This window comes from Rana temporaria, chromosome 1, assembly GCF_905171775.1.
Source record: "Rana temporaria chromosome 1, aRanTem1.1, whole genome shotgun sequence".
Taxonomy (NCBI): domain Eukaryota; kingdom Metazoa; phylum Chordata; class Amphibia; order Anura; family Ranidae; genus Rana; species Rana temporaria.
Window position 1 is genome coordinate 611791141 of NC_053489.1, and position 20600 is coordinate 611811740.

General features: G+C 43.4%; 1 protein-coding gene across 1 annotated transcript in view; it reads left to right on the top strand.

Moving 5' to 3' along the window:
• Positions 1 to 20600, top strand: part of POLR1A (RNA polymerase I subunit A) — a 178089-nt gene that overhangs the window by 45875 nt on the left and 111614 nt on the right. The window contains exons 15-20 of the mRNA XM_040335240.1: positions 3556 to 3705; positions 6584 to 6767; positions 13471 to 13553; positions 16185 to 16343; positions 17098 to 17196; positions 19647 to 19799. Coding sequence (XP_040191174.1) covers positions 3556 to 3705; positions 6584 to 6767; positions 13471 to 13553; positions 16185 to 16343; positions 17098 to 17196; positions 19647 to 19799 — 828 coding nt within the window. The remainder of the gene's footprint in view (positions 1 to 3555; positions 3706 to 6583; positions 6768 to 13470; positions 13554 to 16184; positions 16344 to 17097; positions 17197 to 19646; positions 19800 to 20600) is intronic.

Sequence of the window (20600 nt, forward strand, 5' to 3'; positions counted from 1 at the left end):
CCCTGGTTTGGAGTGTCATGCTCGCCCCCTCCCTTGGACTACAGGAGAGTCAGGACGCCCAATAACACACAGCTCCTTGCTCTATCTGCAACGTAGAGAGCGTCCTGACTCTTCTGTAGTCCAAGGGAGGGGGCGAGCACGACACTCCACACCAGGGAGAAAGCCTTGCATTACTGTATGGAGTTACAGACAGAGGAAGTGAGGATTTCTTAGAAGAAATAAGGACATATAAAAGCAAAATCGAAAGATGAGGTAAGTGAAGGAGGACTGCACTAAGGTAAAGGAAGCTATTTAGGGAAAAAAAAATTGTACCTTTACAACCCCTTTCAGATAAAAAACCTGAGTGCAGCAGCCCCCCTAATTCACAAGCCCCCTCTATATCCAGCGATGTTGTAGAAATGTCTTGGCTGCCCGGGACTCCCCTTCTCATTGGCTGAGACAGCAGCTTTACCATCACTTTAACAGCACAGTGGTGTGTAGTGGTTGGCACTTTGCTTGGCAACACTAGGTTGCTGGTACAAATCCCAACCATGGCACTACCTGCCTGGAGTTTGCATGTACCCGGTCCTTAACCCCCCCCCCCCCCCCAATGCTTTCAGCTGCTTTATTGAAATCTATGAGATTGGTGCTTGTAACTCTGCCGCAACGATCGACCCTGACTTTCCCCTTCTCCGTGTCCGATCTGTGCTTTTCCATGTCCTCCGTGCCCCTCTGTCCAAAATATCTCAGGATGGAGAGCGGATCTCTTTTACTGGCTCCTTCCTTTACGGAATGCACAGAGTCAGTGATCACTGGCTGTCCATTCATAACTGAGCATAGTAAACTGTTTACGATGCTTCAGTTTATGACTGGAGAGGAGCTGCTGCTTCGTGTCCATTCATTTTCAGTGCAGCTGAGGCTGCAGAGAAAGGGACTGGGGAATCTGTGTCCTCAGTTCCTTTCTCTGTCTCAAAGGGAAGATGTCAGTAGTCTGTTTAGCCCCCTGATATCTTACCAAAGCTGAGAGCGTTGATAAAAAAATAATAATATATACGGTATATATATTTTTAAAAGGTAAAAGTTTATAATAAAAAATAAAGTAAAAAAAATCAACCTTTCGGTTGCCTTTATTGTGAAATAAGGATAAAAGCACTACAAATCACAACAAAAATTAGGACACTCAGCCGACGCGTTTCGCACCAATATTTAGTGCTTAGTCATGGCTACAAAGAAGCTCATGTTCTTTTTTAAGCTTAGGGCGTTTTTCAGGCGTTTTGCTTTAGGTGACAAAACGATCAGATATTAACAGGTTCCATTGAAATGAATGGGACTTTGTGGTTTTTTTTTTTTCAGGGCGTTTTACGAGCTGAAAACACTCAGGTGTGAATGCAACCTCAAACCAGTACAGCATTTCTGTATCTCGGTGAGGGTTGAGGAAGTGGGAGCAGGTACCATCAAATACAGGTATTTGCTCCCTCTTCCTTGCTGTGATTATCGGGGTGTGTGTGTGTGTGTGTGTGTGTGTGTGTGTGTGTATATGTGTGTGTATATATATATATATATATATATATATATATATATATATATATATATATATATAATTTATATATTTTTAATTATTTTTTTTGTGACTGGTGGAGGAAGATTGAGGATAGCCTAAGTTTTTTTTTTTTTTTTTTTTTTTTTTTTTTTTTTCCTCTCGGTGAAGGTCACTTAATAATGTTTGACACAAGAGTGAACAAAGATTTTTGACATAAACTTAATTTTGGTTTCATGTAAAACGGAAAATTGTATACTCACCTTTCCGTAATTTTCCTTTCCTGACGCATCTTCATGGCAGCACACACTGGGTTGTGACTCCACCCCCACAACCTGACAGGATTGATTAGCTATAAGTTTGAAGGGGAGACGCCCTGAACTATTCTCTGTATATATCATCATTAAACAGTAGGGTGGGCATCTGTGTGCTGCCATGAAGATGCGTCAGGAAAGGAAAATTACGGAAAGGTGAGTATACAATTTTCCGTTTTCCTGACGCATTCATGGCAGCACACACTGGGAAATAACTTGCCAGTTGGGAGGGTGCAAGAAAACGGTAATATTTATTCTTTATAGCGCTGAGGAATTGGCTCTAACAACAGATCTGCCGAAGTCGGCAGTAGCCAAGTGAGCAGAATTCACTCTGTAGTGAGAAATGAAGGTGTGCCGAGAAGACCAGGTTGCTGCTCTGCATATGGTCTCCGGGGAAATCCCGCAATATGCTACCCATGAGGTATCGACTGCCCTTGACGAGTGAGCCCTGATGCCCTCAGGAGCTGTAAGTTGCTGGATGGAATAGGCCTCTTTGATAGCGGCGATGGTACGAGAGGTAGCTGCTTCGCCTCGTCTGCTCCCGTGTGGGCTAGGGAGTCTGTTCCTTCGGCTGATGAAAAGGGGGCTCTGGACAGGAACCTCTGACATTTGGTGTTTGTTGACGTAGCTGCTAGGTCGACCTCTGGTACTCCTCAGGTCTTCGTAAGAAGGGAGAATGCGTGGTGGTTCAGGGACCATTCGTTGTTCGACAGGGTCTCTCGGCTTAGTCGGCCAACATATTTTGTGCTGCCGGGACATACGCTGCCCTGAGATCTGGCAGGTGCACTTGGGCCCATTCCAATATGGGGCGAACTTCCTCCAGAAGCGTTAGACTCCTGGTCCCTCCTTGTTTCTGGATGTACGACACTGCCACCTTGTTGTCCATTCGGATAAGGACACTCTTTCCTTTCAGAAGAGGAGCAAAGGTCATGAGAGCCTGGAAGGCTGCTCTGAGTTCTAATACATTTGACACCATGCCCTGAGCTTGAAAGTGCCACTGGCCTTGGGCTGCTTGGTCCCGATAATGTCTTCCCCACCCCCTCTGGCTGGCATCCGATGTTACTACTTCTGGACTTGGGGGGAACTATCGGTCTGAGTTTCCTGAGGTTGAATGGGTGCGTCCACCACCATAGTGATTGTTTTACCCAGCTGTTCCACTGTCTGAGAAAATAATTCTGTAGAACTCGCATGTGCCACTGGGACCACTGTACCATGGGTATGGTCGCAGACATGGACCCCAAGATATTGAGGTAGGCTCTGGCCGGTAGGCGTCTGGATGATAACAGGTTCTGCATCTTCTGGACTAAGGGTTTCAGCTTCTCCTGAAGGAGTTGTACACGTTTCAGCCTGGTATCCAACTCTGCCCCTAGAAACACCATGACTTGCGTGGGCTGGAGACTGCTCTTTTTCCAGTTGACTAGCCACCCAAAGTCTTGCAGGGTCGTGAGCAATAACTTCCAGTGACGCTTATTAATCCAATCTGTCAGGTGAGGATAAAAAAGAGAATGGTGCAGGGCGTCTCCCCTTCAAATTTATAGCTAATCAATCCTGTCAGGTTGTGGGGGCGGAGTCACAACCCAGTGTGTGCTGCCATGAATGCGTCGGGAAAATGGGATATAGGAGTATGGGGGGAAAAAAATCACTGATATAATGCAAACTGAAAAATTGTCATAGACCGGACTTGTTTTAAATACTTGCTTCCTTCTTATGTTCCTTCTAACACAGGTAGTTTCTACGTTACTCCTCAATGTAATTCCAGATCATCACATCCCACTAAACCTGACAGGAAAGGCAAAGATTGGTGGCAAGGCGTGGGTGAAGGCCCCATCTAGGCCAATACCGGGTTTTAATTCAGACTCCATGTGTGAGTCTCAGGTAAGTAGTACATTTGTTTGCTTACCGACTTTCCTCAATGTTTTTATTGTATTACTTGACTAAAGCCAGCTACTGATGGATAGATTCTTCGTCAGTTCAGCAGGGACCGGCTGAGATTTGATACATGTAATGGCAGGCTGGTTGTACACAAGTTGATCCATTGGACTTGGGTACAACCAGCCTGTCAGATTTTTTTTTTACATGCCATTTCTGCCAGCTACTGTAGCCATATACAGAAAAACAACCATGGCGCCTCTAAGTGCAGAAGTCTAAAAATTTTAATGTCCCCTAGAGGGTTAAAAACACTTACAAGATAGTGAATAGAACAGTCATGTAGCAGATAAGTGCATCCAGGAGATGTTCCAGTGGCAGGGCATCCCAGTCTGTGATGGTAAAGCTTCCAGGGAAGTTCACGATATAACAGCCGACTGGCTGAAGAAGGAAGCAATGAGCTGTTTCGCAACGCGTCCCGCCTCTATGACACACTTCCTGTCCACTTCCTGTTTGTGTTCCATGCTGGTTTCTGTCTCGCTTCCTCTGACGTCATCCCCAGGCTCCAGCTTTATTGTGTCCTTTGAATATTCACAGCACAAGTCGGCTGTGTTTTTAACCCTCTAGGGGATATTAAAAGTTTTATACTTCTGCACTTAAAGGCGCCTTGGTTTTCTGTTTCCATTGGAGATTGCTTGTCTCCCTGAGTGCTGCCTAAAGTGTGTGAAGATTTTCCAACCTCTCCAACACAGACTTTATCTATCAGGATTCAAATGCTTGGAGCGCCCTGGATATACAATTTTTCTTGTAGCCATATACAGTACAGGCAGATCCCAGTACTCGTATGATCGTCATAATCATAAAGTCAACAAAGCTGTTATGAATCAATATGATTCATAACTGTTCTGCTTCCTTTGCTAGTGAGTTGTGATTGACCCACAGCTATCACATGGTACCTGGGTGAATTGCAGCACCCTGTACCATGTGATTTAGCTGTAGCCAATCACAGATCACTAGTATTCACAGTTGTCATGAACTTACCCATGAGGGGTACCCAAGGCAGCACAGTGGTGCAGTGAGTAGCACTTTCGCCTAGCAGCAAAAGGTTCGCTGGTTCGAATCCCAACCACGACACCATCTGCCTGGAGTTTGCATGTTCTCCCTGTGTCTGCGTGGGTTTCCTCCGGGTACTCCGGTTTCCTCCCACACTCCAAAGACATGCTGGTAGGTAAATTGGATCTCGTCCAAATTGGCCCAGTATATATGAAAATATGTGTGTATGACTGTGTGTCCCTAGCGTGTCATGATCCTACAGGGTAAAAATGACCGCACCAGCCAAGCAGATACTGGCTGGAAAAAGCGCCCAGAGGCGATTCAGTTCGCATGCGTTGCGCTATACAAGTCATTCATTCATTCATGACAATTTAAAGCATTGCCAGTACTATAATCTTCATTGTACCAGCAATCAAAGTTTTTTTTAAATTTTTTTTATATATATATATATTCCCTGATTTCCCCCTCCCCCAGAGTAGTACAATTTTACTATGGTAGTTATTTAACTTGTTAGCTTTACAGAACATTGTAACAAAAATCTTGCCATTCCTCTTACTAAATACTTCAAACTATCTTCTTTCCAGAAAGGTGTCATTTAGGGGGTATTTTGTACTGCCCCGATATTTTAAGGGCCTCAAGAAATGAGATGGACTGTCGGATTGATCAAATTTCAAATATATATCCTATAGTTTGTGTATGCTTTCCTTCAGACTAAATAATACACACTTATTGTTTTTTTTTTTTTTTTTTTTTTTTTCATTTATTTTTTGACCAAAGGCATATAACAGAATACATATTGGCCTAAATTTATGATGAAATTCGATTTTATTGGATATGTTTTATAACAGAAAATAGAAAATTTAGTGCCTGATCCGCAAAGCACTTACCTAGAAATTTTCAGCGGTGTAACTTAAATCCGTCCGGCGCAAGGCGTGCCTAATCTAATGGGGCGAGTCCCATTTAAATTAGGCGCACTCCCGCGCCGGACATACTGTGCATGCTCCCGACGTTATTTTCCCGACGTGCTTTGCGCGGTTTTACGTTGCGCCGGGTTTTGAGAAACGCGACGGGCGTAAAAAAAAAAAAGTTGCGGCGGGAAAAAATAAAAATAAAAATGACAGCGACGCGGGATAGAAGGGTATACTTTTACAAGGTGTACTAAGTTTACACCTTGTAAAAGCAGCCCTAATTTTGCGACGGCAAACTAATACTTACGGAGAAAAAACAAAGCGTAAAAGCTTCGTGGATCTCCGTAAGTGCTAATTTGCATACCCGACGCTGGATTTCGACGAGAAATGCCCCCAGCGGCGGCTGCGGTACTGCATCCTAAGATCCGACAGTGTAAGTCCCTTACACATGTCGGATCTTCTGCCTATCTATGAGAAACTGATTCTGTGGATCAGTTCCATAGATAGATAGAAACAGGGATACGACGGCGTATCAGTAGATACGCCGGTGTATCCCTTTTGTGGATCAGGCCCTTAGTTTTTAAAAATCATCAGCCTTTTTTCATTTATATACAAATAAAAAGTGGTGATCAAATACCACCAAAGGAAAGATCTGTTTGTGTGAAAAAAATGATATAAATTTCATTTGTGTACAGTTTTGCACGAATGTGCAATTGCCAGTTAAAGTAACACAGTGCCAAATGGCAAAAACTGACCTGGTCATGAAGCAGGTAAAATCTTTCGGCGATCAAGTAGTTAAAAATAGCATTAGGCTTTTTTGGTACATCAGACACTTTCTTCATAACCATAGTGAAATGTCTGTCATTTATTGTGTTTGGTATAAGCTCTTTCTTACACATTGCTCCTGACCATTTCTTCTCCACCAGGTTATCATTCGTAGTGGAGAACTGCTGTGCGGAGTCTTGGACAAAGCCCACTATGGCAGCTCTTCCTTTGGACTCGTTCACTGTTGCTATGAGCTGTATGGTGGAGAGACCAGTGGAAGATTGCTAACCTGCCTGGCTCGTCTCTTTACTGCTTACTTACAGCTTTACCGGGGCTTTACCATGGGTGAGTGGAATAATAAAATGTTCTTAATAAATAAATGATAAACTTAACAATCAACAATTGCACACTCTTATTAAAGTGTCACTTCGGCCCCTTTCACACTTCTGCAACTTGTCCTGCGACTTGGGACTGCAAAGTCGCATGAAAAGTCTTACCCCATGATTTCCAATGAGCACCATTCCTATCTGTGCGACTTCAAAGTGGTCCCTGTACTTCTTTGATGCGAGTTACCCAGGCATTCCCTGAAATTGCGGCAAAATCGCGTGACTTGGAAGTCGTGGTTGTGTGAAAGGGGCCTAAACAACTTCCTATTGCACCACCCTTTTGTCTTTAACCACTTAAGACCCGGACCATTATGCAGGTAAAGGGCCTGGCCAGTTTTTGCGATTTGGCACTGCGTCGCTTTAACTGACAATTGCGCGGTTGTGCAATGTGGCCCCCAAACAAAATTGGTGTCCTTTTTTATAACTTTTATAACTTCTTATAAAACCGGAATTTCTGGTGTTTATTTTATGCAGACATCAACACCAATAAAACTATTTTTCTTAATATTTTAAAAATAACCCTGGGGCAGCCCCAACCGACTAGATTAAAAGGGTGTGGTTAACCGTGCCTTAAATGAAAAAAAAAATATCTCTGGACGCTCATAAGACAATTTTCTGACTCTCTCCAGCCGGAAGAAAGGCGAAAAATATATGTTGGCTAGTCATCGGGTAGGTATTTTTATTAATTTGAAAGAAGTCCCAACTTAACATTGGCTACCAAATTGGATTGGACAATAGATAATTACCCTGGGACCACAATAGCTAGATTTGTTGCAATACAGGTTTACACTTAATTTCACCCAGACACGGCATAGACAAATGATGTGGGAACATTTTAAATACCGGTACTAATCTACCCTGCACACTGTATTTGATAAGATTAAATCATAAGCGTTAATATGCAATTCCTACAATTTTGGGAAGAAAAAGTTGATTAATATTTGTATGGTCAGTATCTCACCACTGTTTTAAAGGGGAAGATTTTCAAAGGGCTACCAGTATATTTGATTTGTCCTAGCAGGAACGCCCAACGAGATTGAGAGGGGTCAATTATCCAGAAAGTGTATATCAGCGTTGTGGGTCTGTGGTCCTCGTTTCTGCTTTGTAGGGTGCAATGCTGTTGAATTGTTACTTCGTCCTCCACATTTTTAGAATCTTGTGACTAATTTTATTTTATATATATATATGTGTGTGTGTGTGTGTGTGTGTATGTGTGTGTAATATATATATATATATATATATATATATATATATATATATATATATATATATATATATATATATATATATATATATATATATATAAATTATGAAAGAGTTAAAATGTTCAAAAACAAACACTGTTAAAACCATTGTTGCCTTGTAACTTATCCAGGGTGTTGAGAATCCTGGATGAAGGGTCAGAGAGATTTTTCCAACGCGTTTCGCGGAGTGAACTGCTTCATCAGGGATGTATCTCTCTCCATCATCTCTCTCTCTCGCTCGCACGCGCGCTATCGTCTCTTTCTCTCTCTATTTATTTATTTTTATATATATATATATATATATATATATATATATATATATATATATATATATATATATATATATATATATATATATATGCATACAGAGAGAGGGAGATATTGCTGATGAAGCAGTTCACTCCGCAAAACACGTTGGAACATCTCTCTGACCCTTCATCCAGGATTCTCAACACCCTGGATAAGTTACTCTAACTATATATATATATATATATATATATATATATATATTATAATATAATATATAGTGAGTGTGTGTGTGTGTGTGTGTGTGTGTGTGTGTGTGTTTAAGATTGTGTATTTTCTCTTTTCTATGCCTTTTGAGATTTGTGCAGTTCTTATAACCCCAGATGGTACATGCATCTTGTCTACATTTTTATACATATCTTCTGGGATGGTATTCATGTAGGGTTCAATCATCCCACATCTACTCCCTGCACTTTTTGACCATAGTATTTATTATGAAATGTATTTTAATATGTTCCATGTTAATATAATATGGTGATTGCTTGCCTTATGCCCTGTCATTCACTGGCTGTCCCCATCTCACGTACCTTGCTGGCTATAAGACATTTATGCCAAACCAAATGTATTGAGATTGACAGAGATTTATCAAATCAAATAACACAACCTTTTAACCATAAAAGACTGGTGTGAAGTCTTTGTCCAATATGTGGATGACTCGGTATACATTGGGGGTTATTTACTAAAGGCAAGTCCACTTTGAACTGCAAGTGCAATTGGAAGCGCAGTCGCTGTAGATCTGAGGGGGACATACAAGGAAAATAAAAAACAGCATTTTTGCTTGCACATGATTGAATGATAAAATCAGCAGAGCTTCCCCTAATTTCACATCTACAGCCACTGCACCTCCAAGTGCAAAGTGGATTTGCCTTTAGTAAATCAACCCCATTGACTCTTGTATATAGCAACATGCTAATATATATATATATATATATATATATATATATATATATATATATATATATATATATATATATATATATATATATATATATATATATATATATATACACACAGAGGCATACCCCACTTTTAAGTACACAATGGGACCAGAGCATGTATGTAAAATGAAAATGTACTTAAAGTGAAACAATACCTTTTTTCGCTTCTAGGGTGTAGTAGGGGGTCAGGGGCTGTATTTGGGGTGTCAGGGGCTGTAGTGGGGGTGTCAGGGGCACACTGGAACAGGGCGGGCAAAAATTATATTTTATTTATATTTTCTTGGTTCTGTTTCAACTTGTGACTGGTGTATGATTAACTGGGCGTCTCTGTTATTGTCTGTGACCAGTTAAATCAACACTATTGAGGAGGCAACCTTGTTCTTGAAACAATTTGGCTTATTTGACATTGACTGACTGACTTTCATAAAAGACCTTTTTGGATCCAGACTTCAATCCATCAATTCACCATTGTCTGCTGGGGTTGAGTTAAGCAGACATCATTATTTCAGGTCCCTGCTTGGTATATGAGAGTTTGCATACTAATCTCCTACCTGTGAGTGTAATTTAAACCTTTCCTCTGGGGGAGGGGAGAGAAACACTCCTCTGGTCTGGAATATCCTTGACTGAGTATTTTATGAATTTATAATTTTTTTTTTTTTTTTTTTTATGTATCCATGCCATGACAAGCAGGACAACAACCCTAAACATAGCCAGCGCTACAATGGAATGGTTTAGATCAGGGATATGCAATTAGGGGGCCTCCAGCTGTTGCAGAACTACAAGTCCCATGAGGCACAGCCAGCCTCTGACAGCCACAAGCATGACACCCATCGGCAGAGGCATGATGGGACTTGTAGTTTTGCAACAGCTGGAGGTCCGATTATTGCAAATCCCTGGTTTAGATCAAAGCATATTCATGTGTTAGAATGGCCCAGTCAAAGTCCAGACCTAAATCCAATTGAGAATCTGTGGCAAGGCTTGAAAATTGCTGTTCACAGACACTCTCCATAGAATCTGACAGAGCTTGGGCTATTTTGCATAGAAGAATGGGCAAATATATCACTCTAGATGTGCAAAGCTGGTAGAGACATCCCCAAAGAGACTTGCAGCTGTAATTGCAGTGAAAGGGGGTTCTACAAAGTATTGACTCAAGGGGGCTGAAGACAAATGCACGCCACACTTTTTTTTCATATTTATTTGTAAAAAAAAAAAAGAAAATTAAAAACCATTTAGCATTTTCCTTCCACTTCACAATAATGTGCCACTTTGTGTTGGTCTATCACATAAAATCCCAATACAATTTATTTACGTTTTTGGTTGCAACATAACAAAATGTGTAAAATTTCAAGGGGTATGAATACTTTTTCAAGGCACTGTAGGTCAGTTAGGGTACCATTAAAAATGAATAGCACTGCACCACATTATGTGCGTTACCACGTGTTTCAATTACAGCATTTGTAAGCATAATGCAGAATTATGAATCTTGCCTCAATGATTCATTGTGAGGGAAAAGAAATCTGCGCTAAAAACCCTTAATAAATTAATAATAATGAAAACTTTTTTTTTTTTTTGACACCCAACGTGACAAAAGAAAAAATGTGTTAAAAAATATAACAAATGAGGTGGTGCTGCAATCAAAAAACCTTAAGACCCCTTTCACACTGAGGAGTTTTTCAGGCGGTAAAATGCTAAAAATAGCGCTGCTATACCGCCTGAAAAACTCCTGCACTGCCTACTCAATGTGAAAGACCGAGGGCTTTCACACTGAGGCGATGCGCTGGCGGGAGAGAAAAAAATCTCCTGTCAGTAGCATCTTTGGAGCGGTGAGAGGAGTGGCGTGTATACCGCTCCTTCCCATTTAAAACAATGGGAAACCGCGGCAATACGCCTCTGCAGAGGCGCATTGCGGGCGGTAATAACCCTTTATGGGCCGCTAGCGGGGGTTAATACCGTACCGCTAGTGGCCGATTTCCGCGGCAAATCCGCCGGTATAGCGCCGCTATACCGCCACTGCGGCTCCCATCCCAGTGTGAAAGGAGGCTTTTATCTTCAGTCAACATACATAAATAAATTAATTGCGCTCCAACCAAAATTGAAAAACAAAATTATCATCATATGAACTCAAATGACCTTCAGCAGTATTCACACAATAACGTGTAAGTTCATAAACAAACACTAGAGCAGGGATATGCAATTAGCGGACCTCCAGCTGTTGCAGAACTACAAGTCCCATGAGGCATAGCAATACTGACAGCCACAAGCACGATACACAGAGGCATGATGGGACTTGTAGTTTTGCAACAGCCTGAGGTCCGCTAATTGCATATCCCTGCACTAGAGGATTATCAATGAAGATTGATTCCAATAGGTGAATATAAACGGACTCCTCAATGGCAAAGTCCATGTAAATGAAACGGGATGCGTTATGTGGGAACACTACTGCTGAAGGTCATTTGAGTTCAATTTCTCAATGATTCATTACTTTATGTGCATTGGAGTGGTTGGGGGACTCCAATGCACTTCCAGGGTTGCAGTCATTTGGCAAGCCAAAAAGACAGTGAGGATAGACCTGTGTCGTGTAAATGAAAGCCTTCAGTTAGTTTATCTAAACCCCAAAATGTTTTTGTTTTATTTCCTTTGGATTTACTGCAAGACTCTTTATCTCCTCATCCCTATTACTTAGAGTGGTGGTGTTTTGTAGTTTACAGGAAATGGCTAGTTCTGTGATTTCAGCTCAGTGCACAGGAAGGTACAAGGACACAACATAGGTGGCAGGACCAATTGGCATGTTTCTGTACCTGCAGTAAATGCACTTGACCTGAAGAACACAGTTAATTCATCCACTCAAGCCTGTCGCTACAGGACAGGCAAAACAAATAATTGCTTGGGGCCCCGAGCTGGCCTGGGGCCCCCAACTTCCCCTTCCCAGGCTGTAGCGTGGCCGAGCTCCTCTCCCTTCCACCTGAAGTCCTGTCAGTCTGACTGGGTACCGCGTGTGGTACAGGAGATTCAGTTTCCTGTTCCCGGCCGGACTGACAGGAAGTGCACATTGAGTGCTCACTTCCTGTCAGTCCGGCCGGGAACAGGAAACTGAGTCTCCTGTACCACACGCGGTACCCGGACTGGGGAAGAGGAGCTCGGCCACGCTACGCTACAGCGGCAGCCTACAGGGAAGAACGGGAGGTAAGAATAGAAAAATAAATTGGTATAGCGTTAACGTAGGCTTTGCATGCGGGGGGGGGGGGGGTGCTTGGGGGCCCCCATTTTGCTTGGGGCCACCAAATTCCTTTAAATGGCCCTGCATCCACTAAGGCCCTTTTCACACTGAGGAGTTTTTCAGGCGGTTTAGCACTATAAATAGCACCTAAATACCACCTGAAAAACTCCTGCCCTGCTGTCTCAGTGTAAAAGCCCGAGTGCTTTCACACTGAGGCGATGCGCTAACAGGACCGCTCCAAAAATCCTGCTAGCCGCATCTTTGGAGCGGTGTGTTTACCGCACCTCCACCGCTCTTTCCCATTGAAAACAACGGGACACGGCGGTAATACCGCCTGCAATGCGCCTCTGCAGAAGTGCATTGCAGGCGGTATTAACGCCTTTTCAGGCGCTAGCGGGGGTTAAAACCGCACCGCTAGTGGCCGAATACCGCCGCAATTCCGACGGTATAGCACCGCTATACCGTCAGCCCATCTCCAGCCCCAGTGTGAAAGGGGCCTAAAGACTGGCAAGCTGCAATATAATAGATGTTTGTTTTGGGGTTTAGACGCTCTCTTAAGTGGTAAACTCCCGCTTTTTTTTTTCCTTTGAATCTAAATGGAACTGTGGTCATATCTAAGAGGTTGGGCACTTGTAGGATGATTTTTGCTAGGGGAGTTGAGAATCTTCATCTTCACACAATAATGTTTGATGATTAAATCAAATCGGAGAAAATATAAATATTTCTATTGCCAAGTTTGTGCTGTATTATATGGTTTGCTGCTGAATGTTTGATGATTATCCAATCATGTGCAGATAAAATGGGAAAACTGGAATTTGCCTTTTTCATGATTGGATAACCGAATAGAATATTTACATGTTATGAAGATTCTCCACTCCTAAATTCTTGCTGCCAGTGCCGTTTACTTTTTTCAGTATTCATTTTTTTGAGTGACTGACTGGCTCTGATCATTTCTAGGAGTGGAGGACATTTTAGTTCGACCCTACGCTAATGCCAAAAGACGGAAGATTGTGAAACGTTCTGCACATTGTGGTGGGAAGGTAAGTTAGATGTTATTGCTTATGTGTATTCCACTAGTCCATATGAAAGGGTCTTTATTAATATTTGCAGAGCCATTGGACAGGTTTTGTTACATCGGTTTGAGTTCAAGAAAGAATGTTTGGGCCTGCCAGAAACCCATTGTGCTCTTTTCAGCTTTATCACATCGTTAACCGGAAGTGAATTACTGTTTCTCCCCAAAAATAAGACATACTTTTATTTTTCAGGAGGGCTGCAATATAAGCCCTACCCCAAAAATAAGCCCTAGTTTTAAAATGCTTGTAAAATCCTATAATCCACTCTATTACAGTAGTATACAATGTACATTGTGGGCCGGATTCAGAAAGAAGATACGACGGCGTATCTCCTGATACGCCGTCGTATCTCTGAGTCCGGCCGTCGTATTTATGCGCCCGATTCATAGAATCAGGTTACGCATAGATATGCTCAAGATCCGACAGGTGTAAGTGACTTACACCGTCGGATCTTAGGCTGCAATTCCAGGCCGGCCGCTAGGTGGCACTTCCGTATCTTTTACGCGTCGGATATGCAAATGAGCATTTACGCCGATTCGGAAACGAACGACCGCCCGGCGCTTTTTTTTTTACGTTGTTTGCGTTCGGCTTTTTCCGGGGGAAAGTTACCCCTGCTATAGGAGGGGTAAGTGCGGCGTATCCTATGTTAAGTATGGCCGTCGTTCCCGCGCCGAGTTTTGAATTTTTTTACGTCATTTGTAAAAGTCGTTTGGGAATACGGCCGGACGTAATTTCCGTTAACGTCGAAACCAATGACGTCCTTGTGACGTCATGTGTAGCAATGCACGCTGGGAAAATTTGCGGACGGCGAATGCGCTGTTCGATCGGCGCGGGGGCGCGCCTGATTTAAATTGTACACGCCCCCTAGCCGCGGAATTTGAATTCCGCCGGGGGATTTACGATACGCCGCCGCAAGTTTTGAGGTAAGTGCTTTCTGAATTAAGCACTCGCCTTAAAAACTTGCGAGATCTAAAGATCCGCTAACCTATCTGAATCCGGCCCAGTGTGTGTTTCTGTAATATAATTGTGCCAAATACCTTTGATACAGCTCAGCTGATCTCCCGCTGTTCTCCTCTTCTCCAGTGGTCAGTGGGGGATCTCGGCCCCCCTCCCCCTCTGCAGTGCTCGGAGAAGGGACGAGAGCTCCGGCGGGTCACGCTATAACAAAGGTATTTGGCACAATTATATTACAGAAACGCACATATTGTCCATTATATACTACTGTAACAGCGTGGATTATAAGATTTTACAAGCATTTTTCCTCGGTTCACACTGGGGATTCCTGACGGGCAGGGAAGGAGAGGATGAGAGAAGACAGCACATTACTTGGTAAGACCTATGCTGAAAATAAGCCCTAATGTGTCTTTTGTTGTCAAAATTACTATAAGACCCGGATTTATTTTTGGGGAAACACGGTAGGTTTTAATAACGCCTTCCACCTGCATTATAGAAATTGTGAAAGATGAGGTGGTGTTCTGTAGTCCTCACACTTGCTGTCCTAGGGTGATAGCGCTGCTCTTTCGTAGATGCAGTACAGTGAGTGAAACAATGTTGCCATCCTTTATTGTGTTGGTCAGTGGAAAGAATGCCCCTTACATTGGAGGTCAGTGGGAAGAATGGCCCCTTACGTTGGTGAGCAGTGGGATGCCCTGCTGTGTACCTCCTGATGTACCCTGTGATGTGCCCCGCTGTGTACCCCATGATGTGCCTACTGTGTGCCCCATGCCCTGCTGTGTACCCACTGATGTGCCCTGTACCCCCTGTGATGCACCATGCTGTGCTCAAGAATGTGCCCTGCTGTGTACAGCATAAACCTACTGTGTTCCCCATGCCCTGCTGTGTACCCCCTGATGTGCCCCATGCCCTGTGATGTGCTCAGTGCCCTGCTATGTGCCCCATGCCCTGTGATGTGCTCAGTGCCCTGCTGTGTACCCCCTGATGTGCCCCATGCCCTGTGATGTGCTCAGTGCCCTGCTGTGTACCCCCTGATGTGCCCCATGCCCTGTGATGTGCTCAGTGCCCTGCTGTGTGCCCCATGCCCTGTGATGTGCTCAGTGCCCTGCTGTGTACCCCCTGATGTGCCCCATGCCCTGTGATGTGCTCAGTGCCCTGCTGTGTACCCCCTGATGTGCCCCATGCCCTGTGATGTGTTCAGTGCCCTGCTGTGTGCCCCATGATGTGCCCTACTGTATGCCCCATGCCCTGCTGTGTACCCCTTGATTTTCCCTGTGCCCTGCTGTGTGCCCCATGCCCTGTGATGTGCTCTGCTGTGTGCCATGTGATGTGCCTTGCTGTGTGCCCCATGATTTATGTAGGTGGGGCTTTGTGCAAGTGTGGATTGTGTGTGGGCGGGGACACAGGGGGCCCCCATGATTTTCTATTGCCCGGGCGCCCCATGAGTTGTCAGTCCGCTCCTGTTGGACCATCAAAATCTGTCTCTTATTTCTCAAGGATCCCTACCAATCTCCTGAGGAGCCCTGGTTAACAAAGGCTGGTCTAGATAAATATGTCTAGTCATGCTGTATCTCAATCCTCTTGTTTAGATTAGCCATGTAAACTGAAATTTGTATCATTAATATGACCCATTTTGTTCTGTAGGCTGTGAGAGCGGCTTTTAACCTCTCAGAGATGGCTTCAGATGAAGAGGCCAAAGGAAAGTGGGAGGATGCCCATCTAAACAAAGACCAAAGGGACTTTAACATGGTGGATTTGAAATTCAAGGAAGAAGTTAATCAGTTTAGCAATGAAATCAATAAGGTGTGTATTTAATAGGTGGTTGGAAGTCTTGTATTACTTTTCAGGCTTCTATAGCCGTACACATGAAGAGGGGGGCTGATAATCCAGTTATTCTGTTCTGCATAATCTTTTCACATACATGTGCCTTTTATATATCTTGGTAATGATTTCAAGGTTGTGGGTGACTGGAAACTCTGCTGCTGTGTATGCAAGCACCCGTATGCGCCAACACTTTTCTCCATCTCATCCTTTCTCTAGTGACATAACTTTGTATACCTGACAAAGCCTTATGTATACGTTTCTAGAACATTTTGAATCGCTCTGAAAATGTTTTAACCTTGACTGCATGTCAACCAGCCTATAAAATCTATATGCAGCCTAAAGGGCCGGTTCACACCAGATGCAGTCCATTGTGTTATTTTTTTTTTTCCCCCTGCATTAAAAACGCATGGACAGGAGGAAATATGGGTTCCATTGGCATAGTTCACAAAAGTGCAGTCCAACAAATTAGAAAAATTGCTTTGTTTTCTGCACTGAGCTGTGCTGGAATGCATATAAATGAATCAAAAATGCACCGGATTGCATTACAGCAAGAAACCTGGGAAAAACGCACTGGAACGCAGTAAAAAAGCATCCAAAAAGTGCATATAGAAACGCATTGAGTATGTTTTTGTGTTGTGAACCAGCCCTTATTATTTGTAATGGGCCACACTAGTTATGTCCTCTGTAGATGTTTGTTGTTGATTCTCTTTGCTCTGGTTCTTGTATCCTCTAGGTGTGCATGCCCCTTGGTCTCCACAGGCACTTCCCAGAAAATAATTTACAGCTGATGGTTCAGTCTGGAGCCAAAGGATCAACAGTGAATACCATGCAGGTATCATTCTATGTCTCTAATTTAACATGTTTAACTCCAGGCAACCTTTTTTTTTTATTTAACCAGACTACTAGTCTGTAATACCTCTTCATTATAGTTTGACAATTCCTCCGTCATGCAACACTGTACCCAAGTTAATTGAATATAGATTTTGAGAGTTTCTTTAACTACTTCAGCTCCAGATTTTGCCTCCATTCATGACCAGGTTTTTTTTTTTCGACACTGCGCTTCTTTAACCACTTCCCGACGGCCGCATGTATATGTACGTCCACAATATGGCACGTACAGGCAAATGGGCGTACATGTACGTCCTTGCCTTTCCGCGGGTCGGGGGTCCGATCGGGACCCCCCCCGCTACATGCGGTGGTCGGGTTCCCTCAGGGAACGATCCGGGACGACGGCAAGGCTATTTGTTTATAGCCGCTCCGTCGCGATCGCTCCCCGGAGCTGAAGAACGGGGAGAGCCGTGTGTAAACACGGCTTCCCCGTGCTTCACTGTGGCGGCGTATCGATCGAGTGATCCCTTATATAAGGGAGACTCGATCGATGACGTCAGTCCTACAGCCACACCCCCTACAGTTGTAAACACACACTAGGTGTACCCTAACTCCTACAGCGCCACCTGTGGTTAACTCCCAAACTGCAACTGTCATTTTCACAATAAACAATGCAATTTAAATGCATTTTTTGCTGTGAAAATGACAATGGTCCCAAAAATGTGTCAAAATTGTCCGAAGTGTCCGCCATAATGTCGCAATCATGAAAAAAATCGCTGATCGCCGCCATTAGCAGTAAAAAAAAAATAATTAATAAAAATGCAAAAAACTATCCCCTATTTTGTAAACGCTATAAATTTTGCGCAAACCAATCGATAAATGCTTATTGCGTTTTTTTTTTTTACTAAAAATAGGTCGAAGAATACGTATCGGCCTAAACTGAGGGGAAAAAAAAAATTTATATATGTTTTTGGGGGATATTTATTATAACAAAAAGTAAAAAATATTGAATTTTTTTCAAAATTGTCACTTTATTTTTGTTTATAGCGCAAACAATAAAAACCGCAGAGGTGATCAAATACCACCAAAAGAAAGCTCTATTTGTGGGGAAAAAAGGACGCCAATTTTGTTTGGGAGCCACGTCGCACGACCGAGCAATTGTCTGTTAAAGCGACGCAGTGCTGAATCGCAAAACCTGGCCTGGGCATTAAGCTGCCTAAAGGTCCGGGGCTTAAGTGGTTAAATGGCATTTGCGCATTTATGCAGCGCTGTATACAAATTACTTTATATAATTTCTTTTCACACAAATATAGCTTTCTTTTGGTGGTATTTCATCACCACCTTCACTGTAATAAAAAATAAAATACAATTTGATCCCCTGCTGATTTTGTACATTTGCCCATTGACAAAGTAATGATCAGTCTAAAATGTAATGGTAGTTTATTTTAACAGTGAGACACAAAATAACAAAAAATATACAGAAAAATTAATTTCAAAAAAGTTATAAATTGATTTGCATTTTAATCACGACCCATAGCAGAATGATGGCCTGGCAGTGGTTCAGTTATCCTGACAGGATAACCGCCACCGTGCGCCCACGGCGATCAGTGGTGCGGCATGTCAGTCTGACACACCGCTACTCTGATCTCGGTAAAGAGGCTCTTTACCACGTGATCAGTCATGTCCAATCACGGCTGATCACCATGTAAACGGGAAGAGCCGTTGATTGGCTTTTCCTTACTCGCGTTTGACAGACACGAGTAGAGGAGAGCCGATAGGCTGCTCGCCTAACGGGGGGGTCTGTGCTGATTATGAGCGCAGCCCCCAATCGGATGCCCGCCCTGGACCACCAGGTTTGCCACCCTAGACCACCAGGGATATGCCAATCGGTGCTGCCTTTATCAGTGCCCATCAGTGAAAGAGAAAACATACATATTTACAAAATTTTATAACACAAACAAAAGAAAAACTTATTTTTTTTTGTTTAGCATGGGTAGTACAGTGTCTCCGACTGGAGCTGACTTTTTTTTTTCGTGTGAACCCGGCTTAAAACCATGTGTGATGCAGAGCCTCCATGATTTGAAAGAACTGCAATTCAATGGTTAAAAGGCGCAAGCTAGAGAAAGTAAGGCTGGGGAGGAAAGCACTAGATCAGGGATAAGCAATTAGCGGACCTCCAGCTGTTGCCAAACTACAAGTCCCATCATGCCTCTGCCTCTGGGTGTCATGCTTGATGCTGTCAGAGTCTCGCTATGCCTCATGGGACATGTAGTTTGGCAACAGCTGGAGGTCCGCTAATTGCATATCCCTGCACTAGATGATGCATGTTGTCTCCTAGTTAGGAAATTGATAGGGATCTGTCTGACTGGCTGCAGTTTTTAATGCACGCTGTGTGTGATTTCATTGCTGGTATATAGGATGCATCTTGACTGGTCACTGTCCTGTTCTTTACAGATTTCCTGTCTCCTGGGTCAGATTGAGTTGGAAGGCCGGCGACCGCCATTGATGCCGTCGGGGAAGTCTTTGCCTTGTTTCCAGCCCTACGACTTTGCGCCACGATCTGGCGGCTTTGTGACAGGTCGCTTTCTCACTGGCATCAAACCTCAGGTAATTTATTTCATATCCTATCACTTTTAAAATGATCAAAAATTGTATATAGTGATGTTCTCTGATGGTGATGATAAGCTTTTTTTTTTCTTCAACTTTTAAGTGCAAGTTAACCTTTAGCAACATTTTCCCAAATGTCCTCCTATGCAGCTCTATTATCTACAACCTTTAGAACTGTGTGTGTGTGTGTGCTGTACATGTTCTCCTTCTCTAAGCTCAGCTAGGGAAGAAGAGAGGACAGTGTGCACACACGCAGTTTGAAAGCCCAGAGCGGCCACAAGGGGGCTAACAATTCACATACCCAACATGTCCTGCAGGGTAGTAGGACAAATGGGGAATCGAGGGCTCACTGGTTTTTGTGGAAAGGCCCCCTGACAGCTGCATGTGTAATAAGAGGAGGTGCACCATTTAAAATGGGAGGAGCATGGGTATGTGCTATACAGAGGATATGGAATTGCATAAGGGGTATTTGGGAAAAACCTGCTGAAGGTGAACCTGTGCTTTAACCACTTGCCGACTGTGGGCCGTCATATGATGTCCTCGGTTTGCAGTGGTCACTTTTTATCAATTAAATAATAAACCCCATTGGAATCCATGCATCCAGCGCGCCCCGCATGTATTACGGCACAGAGGCAGCACCTCTGCACTCTGCATTACGGGCCACCACTGCTTCTGTGGGTGGGGGAAAGGGCCACCATTGCCTTTCCCAGGCTTTCCTGTATGATTGTGGAGCCCTGGAGTGCTGTGGCCAGTGACAATGGTTGCATAGCACAGCAAGAGAGGAACTGGCATTGTTCCTCC